This window comes from Megalopta genalis, chromosome 2 (genome assembly GCF_051020955.1).
Source record: "Megalopta genalis isolate 19385.01 chromosome 2, iyMegGena1_principal, whole genome shotgun sequence".
Taxonomy (NCBI): domain Eukaryota; kingdom Metazoa; phylum Arthropoda; class Insecta; order Hymenoptera; family Halictidae; genus Megalopta; species Megalopta genalis.
The window spans coordinates 4363137-4380503 of NC_135014.1; the positions used below are offsets into that span (position 1 = coordinate 4363137).

The 17367-nt window shown below is 34.0% G+C and overlaps 6 protein-coding genes across 8 annotated transcripts; 2 read left to right on the top strand and 4 right to left on the bottom strand.

Moving 5' to 3' along the window:
- Positions 1–381: 381 nt before the first annotated feature.
- Positions 382–7361, bottom strand: Hexo1 (beta-hexosaminidase 1). Its single transcript, XM_033483713.2, has 6 exons — positions 7018–7361; positions 4466–4877; positions 3116–3562; positions 1132–1643; positions 933–1063; positions 382–821 (listed from the first exon to the last, which is right to left on the bottom strand). The coding sequence occupies exons 1-6, from the start codon at positions 7086–7088 to the stop codon at positions 589–591; spliced, it is 1806 nt and encodes a 601-aa protein (XP_033339604.2). The 5' UTR covers positions 7089–7361; the 3' UTR covers positions 382–588.
- A 626-nt stretch (positions 7362–7987) lies between these two features.
- MED10 (mediator complex subunit 10) lies at positions 7988–9188 on the bottom strand. Its single transcript, XM_033483733.2, has 3 exons — positions 9017–9188; positions 8294–8377; positions 7988–8203 (listed from the first exon to the last, which is right to left on the bottom strand). The coding sequence occupies exons 1-3, from the start codon at positions 9136–9138 to the stop codon at positions 8014–8016; spliced, it is 396 nt and encodes a 131-aa protein (XP_033339624.1). The 5' UTR covers positions 9139–9188; the 3' UTR covers positions 7988–8013.
- A 148-nt stretch (positions 9189–9336) lies between these two features.
- On the top strand, positions 9337–10899 carry LOC117228059 (epimerase family protein SDR39U1). Of its 2 annotated transcripts, XM_033483721.2 has the most exons (6): positions 9337–9538; positions 9621–9727; positions 9800–10073; positions 10156–10421; positions 10491–10604; positions 10672–10899. In XM_033483721.2, the coding sequence occupies exons 1-6, from the start codon at positions 9514–9516 to the stop codon at positions 10780–10782; spliced, it is 897 nt and encodes a 298-aa protein (XP_033339612.2). In that variant the 5' UTR covers positions 9337–9513; the 3' UTR covers positions 10783–10899. The 2 variants fall into 2 exon arrangements, with proteins under 2 accessions (XP_033339612.2, XP_033339613.2); XM_033483722.2 differs by lacking the exon at positions 9337–9538 and having other exon boundaries at positions 9831–10073.
- LOC117228067 (uncharacterized) lies at positions 10098–12144 on the bottom strand. Its single transcript, XM_033483731.2, has 2 exons — positions 11518–12144; positions 10098–11415 (listed from the first exon to the last, which is right to left on the bottom strand). Exons 1-2 carry the CDS (start codon positions 11612–11614, stop codon positions 11030–11032), a joined length of 483 nt encoding a protein of 160 aa, XP_033339622.2. The 5' UTR covers positions 11615–12144; the 3' UTR covers positions 10098–11029.
- Positions 12145–12403: 259 nt separating this feature from the next.
- On the top strand, positions 12404–13141 carry ND-B8 (NADH dehydrogenase (ubiquinone) B8 subunit). The gene is made up of 3 exons (XM_033483736.2): positions 12404–12543; positions 12639–12745; positions 12898–13141. The coding sequence occupies exons 1-3, from the start codon at positions 12461–12463 to the stop codon at positions 12990–12992; spliced, it is 285 nt and encodes a 94-aa protein (XP_033339627.2). The 5' UTR covers positions 12404–12460; the 3' UTR covers positions 12993–13141.
- Positions 13142–13582: 441 nt separating this feature from the next.
- On the bottom strand, positions 13583–17212 carry LOC117228050 (uncharacterized). 2 transcript variants are annotated; one of them, XM_033483712.2, is made up of 8 exons: positions 16749–17212; positions 16003–16534; positions 15535–15802; positions 15188–15319; positions 14916–15083; positions 14641–14833; positions 14292–14558; positions 13583–14199 (listed from the first exon to the last, which is right to left on the bottom strand). In XM_033483712.2, exons 1-8 carry the CDS (start codon positions 16869–16871, stop codon positions 13966–13968), a joined length of 1917 nt encoding a protein of 638 aa, XP_033339603.1. In that variant the 5' UTR covers positions 16872–17212; the 3' UTR covers positions 13583–13965. The 2 variants fall into 2 exon arrangements, with proteins under 2 accessions (XP_033339603.1, XP_033339602.1); XM_033483711.2 differs by having other exon boundaries at positions 15188–15385.
- Between the last annotated feature and the right edge of the window lie 155 nt (positions 17213–17367).

Genomic DNA, 17367 nt, shown 5'->3' on the forward strand with positions numbered 1-17367 from the left:
GTACTCTCCTAAATAAACTGAAACAAAGATGTCTCGTGTCGTTATTAAGCGAGACGCGATCGTGAAAACATGGCTACCGATGATAATGCCGGACCACATGCTGCTTTGGCGACTCGTCAGAAAATCACAGAGCTAGGCTGGCAAATTCTGTCCCATCCACCATACTCCCCAGACCTAGCACCCTCCGATTATCACTTGTTTCTCTCTTTGCAAAACTTTTTACAGGAAAAAAAATTCAAAACTGAAGCTGATGTCAACCAAGCGCTAGTCGAAAAATAAAAATAAATCATTTTTTAAAAATGGCATTTACAAGTTGTCATCGCGCTGGCAAGAAGTCATAAGTAACGATGGAAAGTATATTCTACAATAAATATTATTAAATGTATGAAAATTGTGTTATATTTCAATTCAAAAACGGACCGAACTTTCCGGTAGACCTAATACAATCGGATAAGGAAATATGCAAGGTGACGATTGCTAAATTATTATCAAATTGTTACAAATTATTCTGCGTTCGTTGAATAGAGAGCTAGAAATTTGGTCGGCCTTAATTTCTCGAGACAAGCCGTTTGAATGCGTCGATGCTAGTTAAGCGTTACATTGGCCCTGATTTTGCATACACCACTCGGGTTGCAAGCTCTCGGCATCGAATCCTCTGGCCACGTATCGTTCTCTTTGTCTGAGCATTCTTTGCTCCGCGTGGATCCAAGTCGAGTTTGGCTCTGCCCACAATCTTTCGGCTAATGCTGCAGCTCTTGGCCAGATCTTCGAATCGGTAGTGGCACTGTCAGCTTGCTCCGACCAAAGAGCAGCTTCTCCTCCTGCAACAAAATACACACGCACATAGAATATTTATAGAATTTCTATAGAATAATTTCAATAGAATTTTCTCCGGAAATGCTGAAAAAGTAATAAAAAAGAAAAAAGTTCACCTAATATATGATTCTTCTTGGGCAAGAGATTCTTCGACTTGACTATCATCAGAGGAGAATTATTGTAAATCTTTTGCCAGCCTTTGTAGGGAGCACACCAATTTTCCCCTTCGCCTACCCAAGCCGCGGAACTGAAAGGAATCCGAACGAAGAAGATGTGATAGAAAAAAAAGCCAACCGTCGTCGAACGTTTGCTCACCCGCAGTCTAAATAAAGCGCGTCGTAATTCGAAAAGATCACGTCGAAATCGTTACGCAACAGCCTGTCGATCGTCGGATCATCCCCGGTCGTCCATATCTGAATGATGTACTTGCTAGGGTCGAGATACTTAATATTCTCGGCGCTGGTCAAGCCGCTGGTCCACAATACAACAGGAATATCGTTGTGGCCATTAGCGGCTCTTAACTTCTCGAGTGCTCTGCTCTGGAAATGATTCCAGAGCTTGTAGAAACTCGAGTCCGACAGATTCCAGCCTTGCACAGACTGCATCCAATCCGTTATAACAGGCGAAGATTTCCAGCAGTTCAAGTTCACCTCGTCCCCGCCCATGTGGAAAATGTCCGGCTGAAAATCTTCCAACATATCTTTGTATATTCCTCCGAGAACCTCGTACATCACTTCGCTGCCGGGGTTCAGTTGGCCACAGGGTGGTTCGACGCAGTAGCTCTTCCAGGGTGTTGCTTTGAAGCAGACGATCGCGTCGTCTCCCACCTGAAAAATCCGCCCTTGCATATTTTTTTCGAAAGTTAAACGTCGAGATGCGATCGCGCGATCATCGGTTGTATAATTTTCTCTCGATCTTTTCTGAAAGAAAATTTTTGGCAACGCGAACTTGGAGCTGGCTGGACGTTATTAGCGATTCTAAATGGCTCCGCGGTATAAATAGTTTTTTCATAAACTCTTTGTACAGTGGCTTCGAAAAGTGTTCGGACACTGCTTCTAATTTTTGTCACGTTGATCGACAGTGCCGCCAAAAAATGGAAACAGATCGTCTTCGTTAGAACATTTCGATTTCATTAACTCCTTGTACACGCGTATGTCACTGGATTAAGCAAAGTTTCAAAAAAGGTTTTGAAACTCGAAATTATGTTTCATTTTCTATGCAGGCGCAAGAGCTTTTACCACGAGGGAATTGAACGACATCGTTTTCCTTTCGACAATGATATGCAGTTCTCGAAAGTATCAGGTCGTCAAGTATGAAATTTGTAGAAAAGAAGGCAAAGTTGTTTCATAACTTACAAATACGAGGAATTAATTTATTCATCAAAGTATGCACCCATATTGTCTATGCACTTTTGCCATTTAAGCGGCAGGTTGTTCAGGCCGGTGATATAAAACCCTGGCGGACGAGGGTCAATAAATTTCTGGAAGACCAGTTTTACAGCATTGTCGGAATTCAATTGTTTTCCTATTCAAAAATTGTTCAAATTGTGGAACAAGTGACAGACAGTGGGGGCTAGGTCCGACGAGTATGGAGGATGATGAAGAACTTCCAACTCCAATTCCTGTAGTTTTGCCACAGTCGTTTGTACAGTGTGCGATCTAACGTTATCATGCAATAAGATGGGAGTCGATTTGTTGACCAATCTAGGCTGTTTTTTTTAAGTGTTTGCATCATTTCGTCCAGTTGGTTGCAGTATATTTCTGCTGTGATCGGTGAACCAGGTTTCATAAAATCATAACGAATCTCACCTGCGCTAGACAGGTGCGATAACCTTTGATTCTGAGCAAACGCGTGGCTCATCGTTGAGGTCGAAATAACCTGTACGAAATTTGGCGAACCAATTTGATACTGTCTGCTGTTTAGTTACACTAGAGCCAAATACACTGTTAATGTTTCACGCGTCTATTTCGTAGTTCCACGTAAGAACTCATACTTCATAATAGTGCGAATTTTCGACCGTTCCATTTTCAACAAAATTAATTTTTAAAAAAGTTTTCAATATTTTTTAGAGCTTAAAATAATTTCTTTAAACAAGCGAGATTTGTAAGTTTCCAATAAAAAAAAAACAGAACGGTAACATATTAAGCCAATGTCAAATAATAAATTGTTGAAGTTGGCAATATTATTAACTACAAATTTCATCCTTGTCAACCTAATATATGCGAGCGTTTCTGCGTTTCTGCGTTAATGAAAACTATTCGTTATGGAAGAGACACGTAAGAACATAGACCAGATTTACCCATTGCCATCCTTCTCCCACATGGGCAGGTGCGTCGAATTCCGGTAGCACTCGAACACCACGAAGGAGCCCATGCCGGACGATCTCTTTCACATCTTCCTCGGTATAGACCTTCTCGGGCGAGTACGAGCCTAATTCCGAGAATTTCGGCCAGGTTCGACTCACATAGGGAAAACTATGTGAATCGATGATGTGCCAGTGCATTGTGTTCAGCTTCGACATGGCCATTCCATCGATCGTTCGTAATATCGCGGACTTGTCGAAGAAGTTTCGACTGGTGTCCAGCAACAGTCCCCGATAAGGATAGACAGGTCCATCGGAGATCGAGACCTCGCTCGGAATTTGAATCTGATTTCGTAGATTATCGTAAACGATCAGCTGACTCAACGTCTCTATGCCGTGTCGGGCACCGAAATAGGATCTCGCAGTTATCGTTGCGTTTATCACCTAAACATTAACGGCTACGATTATTGTAAATTACATTTAATTCGTTTCTTTGCAAATATATATAAATACCGGCAGATATTAAATATGTAACTAAGAACTATATTATATACTACTATATACTATACTTATATACTATATATAGTATATAATAGTATGTAATAGTGGATATATATATATACTATATTATATACTATATTTGTAATGTCTAGACTGCGGAGTTTTATATAAAACGAAGATTGTCATATATATATAAATACGTTTCTCTCCATAATTCTTGTAAATTAAAAATAGTGGGACAATTGTTTGAGAGTTTTTAAATGTTTTCGTTGTTTCGTATTTGATCTATACTAATTTTCGTCGTAAATGCATGAAATCAACAATCTAGTATAATGGCACAGAAAAACTTTAACCAACGCTAATCGAGAGGATTGTACTTCGTTTCTTGAAAAAATTAATAAATGTTATTTAAATTGATCTCATTTTATAAAAGATAATGACGATTTCAAAAGACTACGGTAGAAGAAGAATCAAGTATGAATTAAATAAAACCGATTATCCATTTAGGTCCTGATCTAAACATGTTGAACAGGATTCCATCGATCAGATAAAATTTAACATTGCAATGTGAGAAAAACACGAAACTATAAAATCTGCGGGGCTGTAAAACGAAAATAACGTCAGCTACGCATAAATTACTAAAAATCCATTGTCCAGCGATACGACTAATCCGCCGTGTTGTAAACTTTGGCTTATCCTCTGATCAGTGAACACGCGGTTCACCTTGACTCTCTGATCATCTTTTTTTCCTTTTAGAACGTCTCGGAAGAAAATATGCTAGCTAACAAAAAGATCGAAACCCGAACGGAGAGAAAGAACTTCTTTTTTTTTAAATGGTAATCTCACCGTTTTATCCACTTCGGAAACAGTCAAGGTATAGCTTTCATCTGTGTTCAGTGTAAGCTTAATATTGCCAGTTTCGTGTAAATCGTGGAATCGTAGGAACATGCTGTAACCATTGCCTTCTACCGATTTTCTATAGGCAGACTTGGCGGCACTTTTTCTCAAGAGAAGTACATTTTCCTTCAGAAGTTCCTGAATTTTCCGGCCACCTTTTAGATCCGCTATTACGATCGAATTGGGATTAAGTTGGACCATGGTTCTGCTCAAAGACAGGTGACCAGTTGGCTTCGGCCATAACGAGCTGGACGCCCCGCAAAATAGTTCGCATACTTCCAACGATACTGGAACGATCGTCTCGGGTGTGATCAATTCTTTCTTGCAAAGTCCCGCCTTGCATGTGTAGTGCCATTCGGAACTGCGTACAGAATCAATTATTTTTCTGTTTATCACGAAATAAAGCAAAAATTGTTTGTTACCGAAATTTAACGATTGTGGGAAAATGCAATCGATTTAACCCCTTAATGCACAGTTTTTTGGAAAAAGGCCGGCCAAAAAAGATCAATTTCTTTTAATGTAAAAAAACGCAATTTAGAACGTTGTCTTGGCAAGAAAATTACAAAAATACAAAAATAATCGAAATTTTTATTGCAATTTTGGATTTTGATAACATTGCAGAAAATAGTCGAATATTGTAATATTACACGCACACACACACACACACACACACACACACATCGACTTCCTTTATCTTTCTTTTCGAATTCCCATTTCAGAATAAACATTATTACCAGTAAAAATATTTATTTATACTTTCAAACATAAATAATAACAATACTAGTATTTATAAAATTAATCAAAATTTTCTTTTGTGTGATATATTTCGAAACAAGGTGCAGAGCACATAGCCCAACATTGCAACTATTACACATGTAACGACTCTCTTTTCTTTTCCTTTTTCCTTTGCTATCTCTTTTAGCACAACACACAGCGCGATATCTTGTGGCCGATTCTTTTTTTGGTGTTGGTGAAACATTGATGTGGTGGAATTTTGATATACTGCGCTTTTGTTCCATGGAGAAAGGCTATATTTTATTCTTGAATAAATAAGTGTTATAGCCCATGTTAATGATAAATATCACAATAAAACGATTTTTTTTCTTTGCTTTCACATTCTTATTTTCAATTCTCGATTATATTCGAGCGTGAAAAATTATAGCAGCATAAAATACAACGCCGCTCGAATTATCTCGAGTGTGCACAGTATGGCCTGTTTAGCGCGCTCGAGTTAACTCGAGCGTTAAAGTGCAATAAGATAAGTAGAATTTGAAGTCGCAAAATTAGCACTATTCGAACCGATAATGAATCTCGATATGAAAGCTGACGTAGGTAGAAAATGTATCGATCAAGTTTTCGTGAAAGTAGATAAAATACGTCTCTTGTAGCTTTATCCAAATATCTCCGTTTTTTCACTACATGCGAAACGTTCTCCGAATAAAGATTGCTCGATACAAAAAGGGCGAGCGTATAAATTATGTTCTATCGATTTTCTTGCACATGTTGTCAGCTCTATTTTTGTATGGCTCCCAACGGTTTTGTGCTTGAACGGCGACAGCAGCTTTCAAGACGCGCGAACGTTTCACCCAGTTTCGTTTCCGGTTCCGTCTGTATTTTATTTGTCAACGGGCAAGCTGAAATCGTCATCAGCTATTCCTACTAAATAGAAAGAAATTTTTTAATAGAAAAATGTCGATCTCGAGATAAAACTTTGATGCATAAGGGGCTGTCACGATGTGCCTATAAAATAAACGGATAAACGGAAGGTATAAAGTCGACCTTAATGCATCCCAATTACGTGATTCACCCTGCACGTTGCGATCGTCTCGCTAATGTATACGTTTATATTTGTTCTCTCGCGAAGTTTCTCTCGCTACACATTAGCATATACGCTCGATCTTGTGGGCAACCGTATTTGTTACTAAAAACGCGGCCGCGTAAAACGATTGCCTAGTCGCATAGATAATTATTTCGTAAAGGAAAGTGAGGTATAGCGTGACTCCCCGTTTCGGTATTTGTCCTGCCGAGAGTCGGCGAGATTTGCTTTTTGGATCGATACATTTATCTACGCGCACAGTAACACCACCTGTTGCTTTCACCGTAGCATAAATAGACCGTGAGTCTCGATTTCTATTAAAGCCGATTCGCCGAACGAGTTTATCACAGTTCATATTCGATCTTTATATCCACACCCACGCGCGATTGAAATAGCAATAAAACGTGGAAAGCACCATCGCATCAGTCCGTAGTCAATTATAGTGCGTTCGATTATAATTGAAGAAGAATCATCATAAGCACATATTATATACAGTTGCATCAACGGATCAATTGCATTAATATCCATGTACGATGCACGTACGTAGGCAAAGCGACATATTTTATTGGCTTCAATGTCAACAAATTTAGTAGCGTTAACAGTTGCAACGAATGTACGATAGAACCGATATTAATTATAAGTTTAGCGACGAAGATATTCACGGTGGATATATGTGGAGACTTACCGGTAAGAGTCTGTGGCTTCCACCTTGACCGTAACTTGAACGAGGAACGCGGCAATTAATAAAACAATCATACTGCTCAAATAACGCCTACGCACGAGGAGATCGTTGCACCTCGTGTGCGACCGCACGGCTTTCTTCGAACGATTAAATCCTCCTCTTCGACCAAGTATCGAACCTTCGTTGGAAGGGGAACTAAGGAGTGGCGTCTTGTCAACGTCATGTATCAAATTTGGACATCTCTTTGCACAATAACGAAAGGAACAATATATCTCCAAAATAGTTTACTTAACGCTGGATATAACAAGCACACGAGCGACTCATTTTTATTTGGTACAATTTCACGGGATCGTTTATTGTATAATTCGCACGAAGAGATAAAGTTATTTAACAATTTCTTAGAAAATATCTGTAGAGAGAATCCTAATAATTCTAAAGTGAAAATCTTAAGTAGGGTACCTGGTTCTGATCCATCTGGTAGAAAGAACAAGAATGAAAGTATCGATAGACATTACTTATTTTTTAATTATTTGTTTTGATGTTTCATTGCTGGTCGATACAGGAAATCAATTCATTAAACAAAAGTAACAACGGTTTTTATAAAAATTATATTCAAATTCACTTACTTTGTATTTACCTTGTAAACGTATAGAAAACTTGAAAAATAAATACTTGTTCATTAATCTCTGTGCCGCTTAAACTGTTCTTCATCTTAAAATGTAGTAGGAAATCTTAATCTATTGTAAATTCTCTACGTATATAAAGTACATGTACACAATACTGACTACCTTATCAATCATTTTGGCTTATCTTGTAAAACATTCTCCTTAAGGTAATGTTCGTATAACTTAACACAATAAACGGCATAAACTGATTGCAATTCCTTCTTTAGCAGTTGTTTTGATAAAGATCTTTAATTTACAAGTGTTGATTGACTGACTGAAAAGTCATTGGAACAGAAATAAACGCAGCATTATTTTATATAATTCCTTTTATTGCTTATTCGTCGCCACGTATTGCCCTGTACTTTGCCAGTTCGTGTGGAAATACTCTGGTAAGTTCTACTAGCATGTTCGCTTTAAATTTTCTATAAGCATCAATTTTTCCTTTTACTTGCTCATTTTTAGTTAAGGCCTTTTCTATGCAATCTTTTGTGTACAGTTGTGGGTTTCTGCCTTGATCGATGTAACTGAAATCGTATATAGATATGATTAAACTTTTAATTTCAATGCTTGCTTATAGAATTTATAATCAAATCGATCCGATAACATATACTCACTCGAAAACTTCCAAGGGTACATGAACTTCTTGAACCTGGGACTTAAGCTTATCTATTTCTTGCAAACCATTTACTAACAGTTGACTGGAAAAAGAAAATAGTAACATGATAACGCAATGTTTTTATTTCGATGTAGCATATAATTTGTTCGATCGTATAAGTATCTTTTACAAGCAAAAATCCTAATACTTTATGTAAAATGAAATTGTAATTCTTTCTTTCTAGAAACATTGTGTTTGTAAAGAAATTAAAATACTATCCGATACAAAATTGATGCGATCAACGTAGCTTTAAAAATAATTGCTCTGCAAAATAAAAGCACTAAAACGAAGCAAAATAGTATTCTATTGTAAAAATAATTCAGAACAAATTAAGCTATCACACGATATAAGAGCTTGAAATTATTAAAATGTAGTAAAGGAGATATCAACGAAGCACACAGTATTCAAATCTCATGTAAAATTTCATTAAATTTTGTATGATAAATTTTTCAGAAAATTAGTTAAACAAAACACATGGGAAAGGTTATGTACTCTATAGTTTCGTACAAAAATAAGAAACAAATTTATACCGTAACATGGGGGAAACAGAATGTGTAATATGTAAATTAAATACGATAAATGTCAATTTAAAAGGAGCAATTGGACGCTAGATCAGTAGACAAAACACCGATGCCTCGTATACAGATGTAACAATGAAAAAGTTATTATATATAATACGTACATTTTCTGGTTTAATACATTTTGTCCTTGAGGCTGAAAATCGCTCACTATAATACGTATCTGCCTCACATTCTCGATAAATAACTCCAATTGTGTTTCCAAATTTTCTAGTGCAGACGCCATGTTTTATCATTCATGATGCGCAACGCCAACGACACTGGATGTACATTACCTCCTCGCCGTATTCGTATACATGTACACATCGTACGCATACATAGATACAACACCTATACACCTACATATTTATGATATGGTGGGGGTAAATGCATATGTATATACAGTAGCGGCAGTGTGTATATGTACACACAATCTTACAAAATTGCAACTTGCAACGTTGCAAGCAGGAACAAGCAGTGCAATCGAAGTGCCAGTATGTTGTCAGATCCCGACTGATCCCGACAGATTCCAATGATGAGGATTTATTTAACCTCACATTAAAGAATAAACTTGAAGAATATAATCTTTAAGGCTATACAGGATCTTAATTTCATTAATAATATGGCTCTGAAACATGTAGTTGTAGGCAAGTTTGTTTTCACTTAGAAAATTTTATCAATCATTAGGTTATGTCACACAGATACGATACGATTATATAATTGCCTCAGGTGGTGGTACAGGTTACATTGGATCTCATATAATAAGATCATTATTTCGCAAAGGTGTTAGATGTACAGGTATTTCTCGAATGCCCGGACCTGGTCGAATATCATGGGTAAGGTAGAATGCGCGGTTCAATTGTACATAGAATGATTAACAGTATCAATACACGATATAAACTCCATAGAATGACATAGAATCTTGTGGTTTACCTGAAGATACGTCAGCAGTAATCAATGTTGCGGGTCAAAATGTACTTGATCCTATGCAACGATGGTCAGAAGGGTTTAAGCAAAACATTGCAAATAGCCGGGTACAGACAACAAAATCTTTAGCTAAAGCAGTAGTAAATACTAAAGCCAATGTCTTTGTAACAATTTCTGGAGTAGCTTATTATAAACCTAACGACGAGATTGAATATACCGAAGAAGACAAGTGTGAAAAGTATGACTATCTATCGGGTAAATTCTATAGTGTGCACCTAATACATCCAAAGCTTATATTTCAATTATATTAGTTTTACATAATCATCTTGTATGTCAGAACTTTGTCATCATTGGGAAGCAGCTGCACAACTTCCAGCAAATAGCACTATTAGACAAGCTACAATTAGATCTGGTGTCGTATTAGGAAGAGATAGCGGTATGATTAAACAGATCTATTTACCATTTCTTCTTGGTGTGGGTGGTCCAATTGGCAATGGAAATCAATATATGCCTTGGATACACATTACAGACTTAGTTAATATGTTTCTCTTTTCACTTAAATGCGACAATGTACGTGGCATACTGAATGGTGTTGCTCCACAGGTGATTAACTCAAACCTAAGTGGAAACCAACTTGTGCAAATCAGCTTACTTTATAAATAATGTTGACAGATTGTGACAAACAAAGAATTCGCAAAGGTATTTGCAACAGCAATGTGGAGACCTGCAATTTTTCCTGTTCCAAGCTTTCTCTTGAAAATCCTATTAAACGCAGAACGTGCAAAAGTTAGTAACAGAGAATATATTAAATAATTTGTTATTGATCCTGACAAGTATACCAGCTCCTTTTCAGATTATGCTGGAGGGGCAAAAAGTTATACCCAAACGTGTTAAAGAATTAGGATTTCAATATCAGTACCCAGATATACAATCTGCATGTACAGAGATACTTGATAAAAAGTAGATTGAATAGATGTACATGTTTACAAAACATAATTATATACAAGAAAAGTGTGTTCACACATATAGATAGATGCATGAACATTTTAAATAATTAAAAAATAAATAGATATAACTCTAACTTGTGTATGAAAATGTGTATTGAGGAAGCCTCTACCTTGTTTGCATTCACCTTAAATTATATTATTTTAACAACATTTTCTTCATATTGTCCAAGAATTGGTAAAGCTTCATTGTAACTTGTTAAACAATCAGATCTCTATAGGATTGTCTAAAAAGTAATTTATTTCTTTTCTAAGTCTCTGGAGTTCCTTCCATGTGAATCCTTGCATACTTAAAGAAATTGTTTTCCCATTTTTGCAAAGTATAAAAAGACCCATTTCAATGGAAATTCCAACATATCGGATGTCACTAAGTTTCATTATAACGCACAAATTTCGTTCTCTGTTTAAACATAATCTGTCTATCCACGTATACTTTCTAATAATAGCATTATTTTTATTCTTATCTAATACTAAATCTTGACATTCTCCAAATATGTCTAAGCAGAACATTATCTGTCCCAACAATAAAACGATCCGATAAAATAAGTTTTTTGTTAGTGGCAAAAATATTTCGATGAAAATAGCTGCTGACACTGGAATGAAACAAACGATATTTTCAAAATGTAATAAAAATATGTAGTAAAAATATTCAAAAGTGTGTATGCTCATTGGGATCAAGTATGATTATAACTTACGACTGAACAATGACAATAAAATTAGTCCTGGTTTACGGCAAACATGAATTTTTCTATCATTTAAGCTGATAATTTGAGGCTTTGTAGATACAATCATGTTGCAACGTCAAAATTTTTCGAATTTATGCTCGAGTTGTAATTAAAAACCTACATGTCACAAAAATAAAATGAATTTCGATGGTTTCGCGGCAAGAGAAACTTTAAAACTGTTTCTCAATTGTTAGTCAAGGAGAGATGTCCTTAATCTCAAAATAAAAATAACTTTTTTGATAGAGCAATAAGGACGATAATAAAATAATGCTACATGTTCATCTTGTCATCATTCAAACAAATCTGAAAGAAATGAAAACATGAAAATATGTATGCGTATGCAATGCCCAATAGAAAATCAGTGTATGTTATACATATACATAACTATGCAATTGTATTGTAAGTTACATTTGTACACAGAACGAAATACAATTTAGTTATTATACATAGCTAGGATAGTATTGTATATACAATACTTTTAATTACTGTTATGGTTAAAAATTGTTACATAGTTCCATTCTATTCATATTAGAATGGAGTTCAATGGAAATGATTTTTAACGAAATGAGCATCTAATATTAGGCACCGTACGCACCAAGAAATCATGTCTTACTAAATGCCTACAGCCTAAGATGTTGCAGTGAAAACATTAATTAAATTTCTATTCAACTAGGATTCATATTTTAATTAAATATGTCTATTACATTAAAAGTGTTACAGTATAATTTATTACTACTAATTTTTTTAATTTAGTAAATGATTTTTGTAATCATTGTAAAAATATTAAGCTTTATTAGTATAAAAGTTATTTAACAAATTTTTAATTATGTAATTTTACGAAGCACATACTTTATAGCATTTTGCACCTGCAGTTCAGACTTCACAGTGTATGTATACAGTGTGGTAATACAAGATGGCTGCCGTTAAACTTGGACCGTATTTAAAAGAATTACGAATTCTTTTATGTCAAACATCGAAGTCTAGTCAAGGTGTTAGGTAATAATATTACACGTTAATGTGAAATTAAAACCATTATAAAATGTAATAATTATCGGCAACTATGATTTTTAAATCCTAACCTATTTTTTCAGAGATTTTATCCAACAACAGTATGTATCTCTTAAAAAAAATAACCCAAAGTTTCCAATTTTAATTAGAGAATGTTCTGCAACTGAGCCATTTCTATACGCACGATATGGTAAATTATATAGTAAAATATTTTATAGAATCTTATGTTTTACAATTTTGTAGCAACTGCTCAAATCAATTTTTGCAGCTATATAAACTTAAAGTTATTTAGTAATTAATTTATGTATTAATATATTCATTAATAAGAACGACCTATTTCAGAATACGGTGTAGAGCAGTGTGTTTCACTACAAAATTTACAGTCTGATGATGTACTGAAACGCATCGAGGAAGTTGCATCTGCTCAACCCAAATAATATGTTCTACTCTAGTATGTGTATATATGTATCTTAATTTATTTAGTAATAAAATAACATAAAATTAAGTAATTGTAGAAATTTAATTACATTGTACATTATGATTATTGTTCAAAATGATTGAATAATATATGTAAATATCATATTCATATTTTTGTTAAGAGTTGTCATTAAACCTTGAATGATTTACTGGAAAAGTTATATATGTCATATTATCATAACTTAATTATTGTCTAATAAAAATAAATAGAGGACAATTCATACAGAGTACTAAGCTTTTTGTATATTTTCACATCGCTGAACTACATTATTGTACTACTTTCAATATTATTCAATAATTTAAATTAAAAGAAGGAAATATTACTAAATGAATATAGTTATATTTTATATTTCCATCTTAGTATATAAATTGTTAAACGAAGATTTAAATATTTCATTAACATAAGTAGAATCTAAAATGATCAGAAGATGAATAATGTGTTCAATTTACAAAACTTTCGAAAAGCAATAGAATAATAAGAAACATAATTCAATACAACACATCAGAAATTCTTAGTTACATTTTTTTTAATAAAGTAAGACAATATAAGTATTTATTCAAAAGTCTTTTATATACCACTGTATATATAGCTAACAGGATTATTTTGATCATGAATTGCATTGTCTATTTATTTCCAAAGTATAATTATAATTAAGGTGAAAGATATAGTTAAAACATTTGTACACTTATTATCTACAACGAAATCGGATAATGTTCAACATTAAACAACTATGTTCATATAATTTTTATATCTTTAAAGGTAAATTATTTAAATAATTTATATAGTCAAATTATTACTATTTCATTACGTTCATATACAAATTTTGTATAACTATTCAAAATATCCGTACATTTAGGTAATTATAGAGTGTTTTATATTTACTTATAACTGGTTTGTATAACGCAATATTAACCTTTCCATGTCGAACTATATCATTCGCGGTATGTAACATTAGATATATTATAAAAATTATATGGTAAGTTAGGTGGTAAAAAATTCTGCAGTGTAGCTGGCACTGCGTTAAAGTATGTTGCATTTCTTTCTCGAAACACAGCATCTGGCGCAGTAACAGTTACGTCGGATTGAAAATTTTGAATTGCCGTAGTTGGAATAGTTTGTACAACAATTGGTTGAGATGCTGATGCATGTGATACAGTTTGTATTACCTATGAACATTCAAAAAATCAAATATACTTTATCGATGAGAGTCGGGAGCTTTGTGGGAAATAGAATATTTGATAAAATAATGATTTCTTACTTGGACTGTTGATGTTTCTGAATGGGATATAGCAGACAAATGATCTTCAGATGTATTTGATTGGACTGTTTGTGATTGTTCTGATTGTTGCTGCTGTTGATGTAATTGTTGTTGGGATTGCTGAGATTGTGATAAATGTTTTGTGTGAGATGTATTAATTCCATGTCTGCGTTTCATATGTTTATTATAGTTTGGCCAATTCGTAAAATGATGTTGACATTCAAGGCAACTATATGGACGTTCACCAGTATGCTGTCTCCTATGAGTCTAAAATTAAATGAATTCATTCTTAGTATATCATATTAATTTTTCGTGGATGTATATGAACCAAAATATTTAATTAACTCACGGTTAATATGCCCTTGAAGCGAAAACATTTTCCACAAAATTCGCATGTAAATGGCATTGCTCCGGTATGTATTCTGTGATGTTCTCTTAATGTACCTTTTTCTCGGAAAGTTCTTCCACACACAGCACACTGATGTGGCTTCGCACCAGTATGAACCGTTTCATGTTTCTTCAATTGTAATGGAGTTTTAAAGCTAGAAATCATATTTAACATTTTATTCTATTTACATGAAAAATGTACTAACTATATGTTTCATTTCAAAAATATAAGCATACGCTTTCGAACATTGGGTACAGCTGTAAGGCTTATCTGCTGAATGAGTTAAAAAATGTGCTTCTAAATTTCCTTTTTGAATAAAACTTTTACCACATTGATCACATGTGAAATTCCTAACGCCAGAATGTATGCGTTTATGCGTAACTAAATTTGGCTTTGTTGAAAATCTGGAAAAGTTTTCCTATCATTTGTATATATTTATAAAACATCATGTAAGAGATTCATCTATATTTACATTATGATGAGGAAAAAAATCATTCGCTTGAGTTACCTTTTGTCACATTGATCACATGGAAATCTATTCTTCATTGTATCTGGCAAATGGCATCGACTATGGTTGTACAAAGCATTTTGTTGTCTAAATGCCTTTCCACAAGTTTGACATACATGAGGCCGTTCTTCACTATGAATTGCTTTGTGAGAATCTAATACTTTTTTATGTACAAATGATTTCCCACAATCTTCGCAACTAAGTATATATACATATACATACATATATACATACATACATGCGTATATATGTGCACCGTATATATTATATATGAAAATGTATTGTATGTTAACAAGCTATACGAAATAATAAGTAGTCACACATTTTAATTAAAAGATTATATTTACCTGAATTTTGCTTTATTTTTATGTCGTTTGACATGAGTAAGGAAACCATAATATTTATCATAAACTTTACAGCATAAAACACACATGTACTTTGCTTGTTGATTGTGAACAGTTTCATGATGTTCCTCTAATCCTTCTAAGCTTGGCAATTTATCATTACAGTCTGTGCAAAGCCAAGGGTACCTATCCATATTGTCACCTCTTTTATGTCCAAACTTTAATGCTTCTGTTGTATGCGATTCAATGATCTCCAAATCCGAATCTGTACCTATATCAATAAAATACCTATATCAATACTTTTAAACATCAAAAGATAGAACGTATCTCCTGAATCTATAAATTATTAAGTATCTTTTCTCCAGTGAGATCAAAATATAATAATAGTGTAATAGTACATAATACAAAGCTATTTATAGTCATGACATTAGTTTTACATTGATCTTACAATGATTATAGGTATATAGTTACCTGTCATATAATTATCTGGGACCTTAATATTAGTTTTTACATTCATATTACTATGTTCTTTTTCCAAGTCAGAATTTATATATAAGTTTGAATCATCCAATTTTTGATTCTGGTTTTTTCGTTTTAGCTTCTTTTTCGTCTGTTTAGGTGATGCTTTTTTCATTTGTATTTTACATTTTTTTTCTTTCGCATTGTTTTCCGACTCCTTAACCTCATACTTTTTTTGACTAATACTTTTAGTTTCCTCAATGAAATAGTTATGCGAGACATCAGATTCCTGGATATAATTGTTTGACAACTGACATCCTGTCACGGTGTCTCCAGCTTCTTCTTCTTCTTTTGGAAATGCAACTGATTTTTCAATGTAATCTAAATTTGTTTCTAATGACTGTGGTTCAGACTTAGTATTTATGAGTAATTGCCTGAGAGATGTTTGTGCCTGGTTGGTTTTCTCAAAAAACTCACTGCATTGATTCAATAATATACAACAGTCAATGCAAACTGTAAGAGGCAATCCATCAGTTATCAATACCTGCGGAAACATTTATTTAAAGGTAACGAAGTAGAATGTGTATATATATATACACACATACATATAAAATAAATTAATACTAAAAAACAGATTCACTATCTATCTAAACTCGAAAAATTATAATTAATGAAAATCAGAATGACAGACAGAATTTTTTGCAACACCAAATTGATAACATTAGAAAGAAACTATTGAGGTATGTATGTATGTTCACCTGAATTTGTAAACACTTGGTTATTTTAGCTTCTATAGCTAATTTTTGTCCCTCGGCATCATAAATTCCAATAAAATTTTCTTTGGTCTCGGCGCAGAGCCGGCAAAGTTCCGGCTCCGTCATTGTTCACATATAAAATCTGAGGATATGTATCACGGTACAGTACATTGTCACAAAAATTGGAAGTTTGATCGCATCATCTCACATTTACACTGCGATATGTGATAAATAAAAAATTGATTCGGACGCCAAACAAGATAGCGGACATGTTGTTTCTTTGCACAATAAAAATATAAACTGCTTTCCAGTGCACATAGAAAATGTTATTTTAACGGATCGTTTTATCTTAATACATATGTCGATAATGATGCTAGATTCTTAGGAAATAATTAGCGCCAGACTTCCCATTATGTCATATCTGAATAAAAGCACTCATTTATTTCATTGTGCTTGTTTAGAAAAGTGTATACTGTTACTCTGTGCTACTACGTGCGTAAATACATAGTATACGCATCAGTCTACTCACACATGCGTACACAGTTGAAACGCCATTTGGGATTTTCAGGTGGCGACACAAGCGTGGAAATAAAATTACTAAACGTGAAAGATTACAGATTAC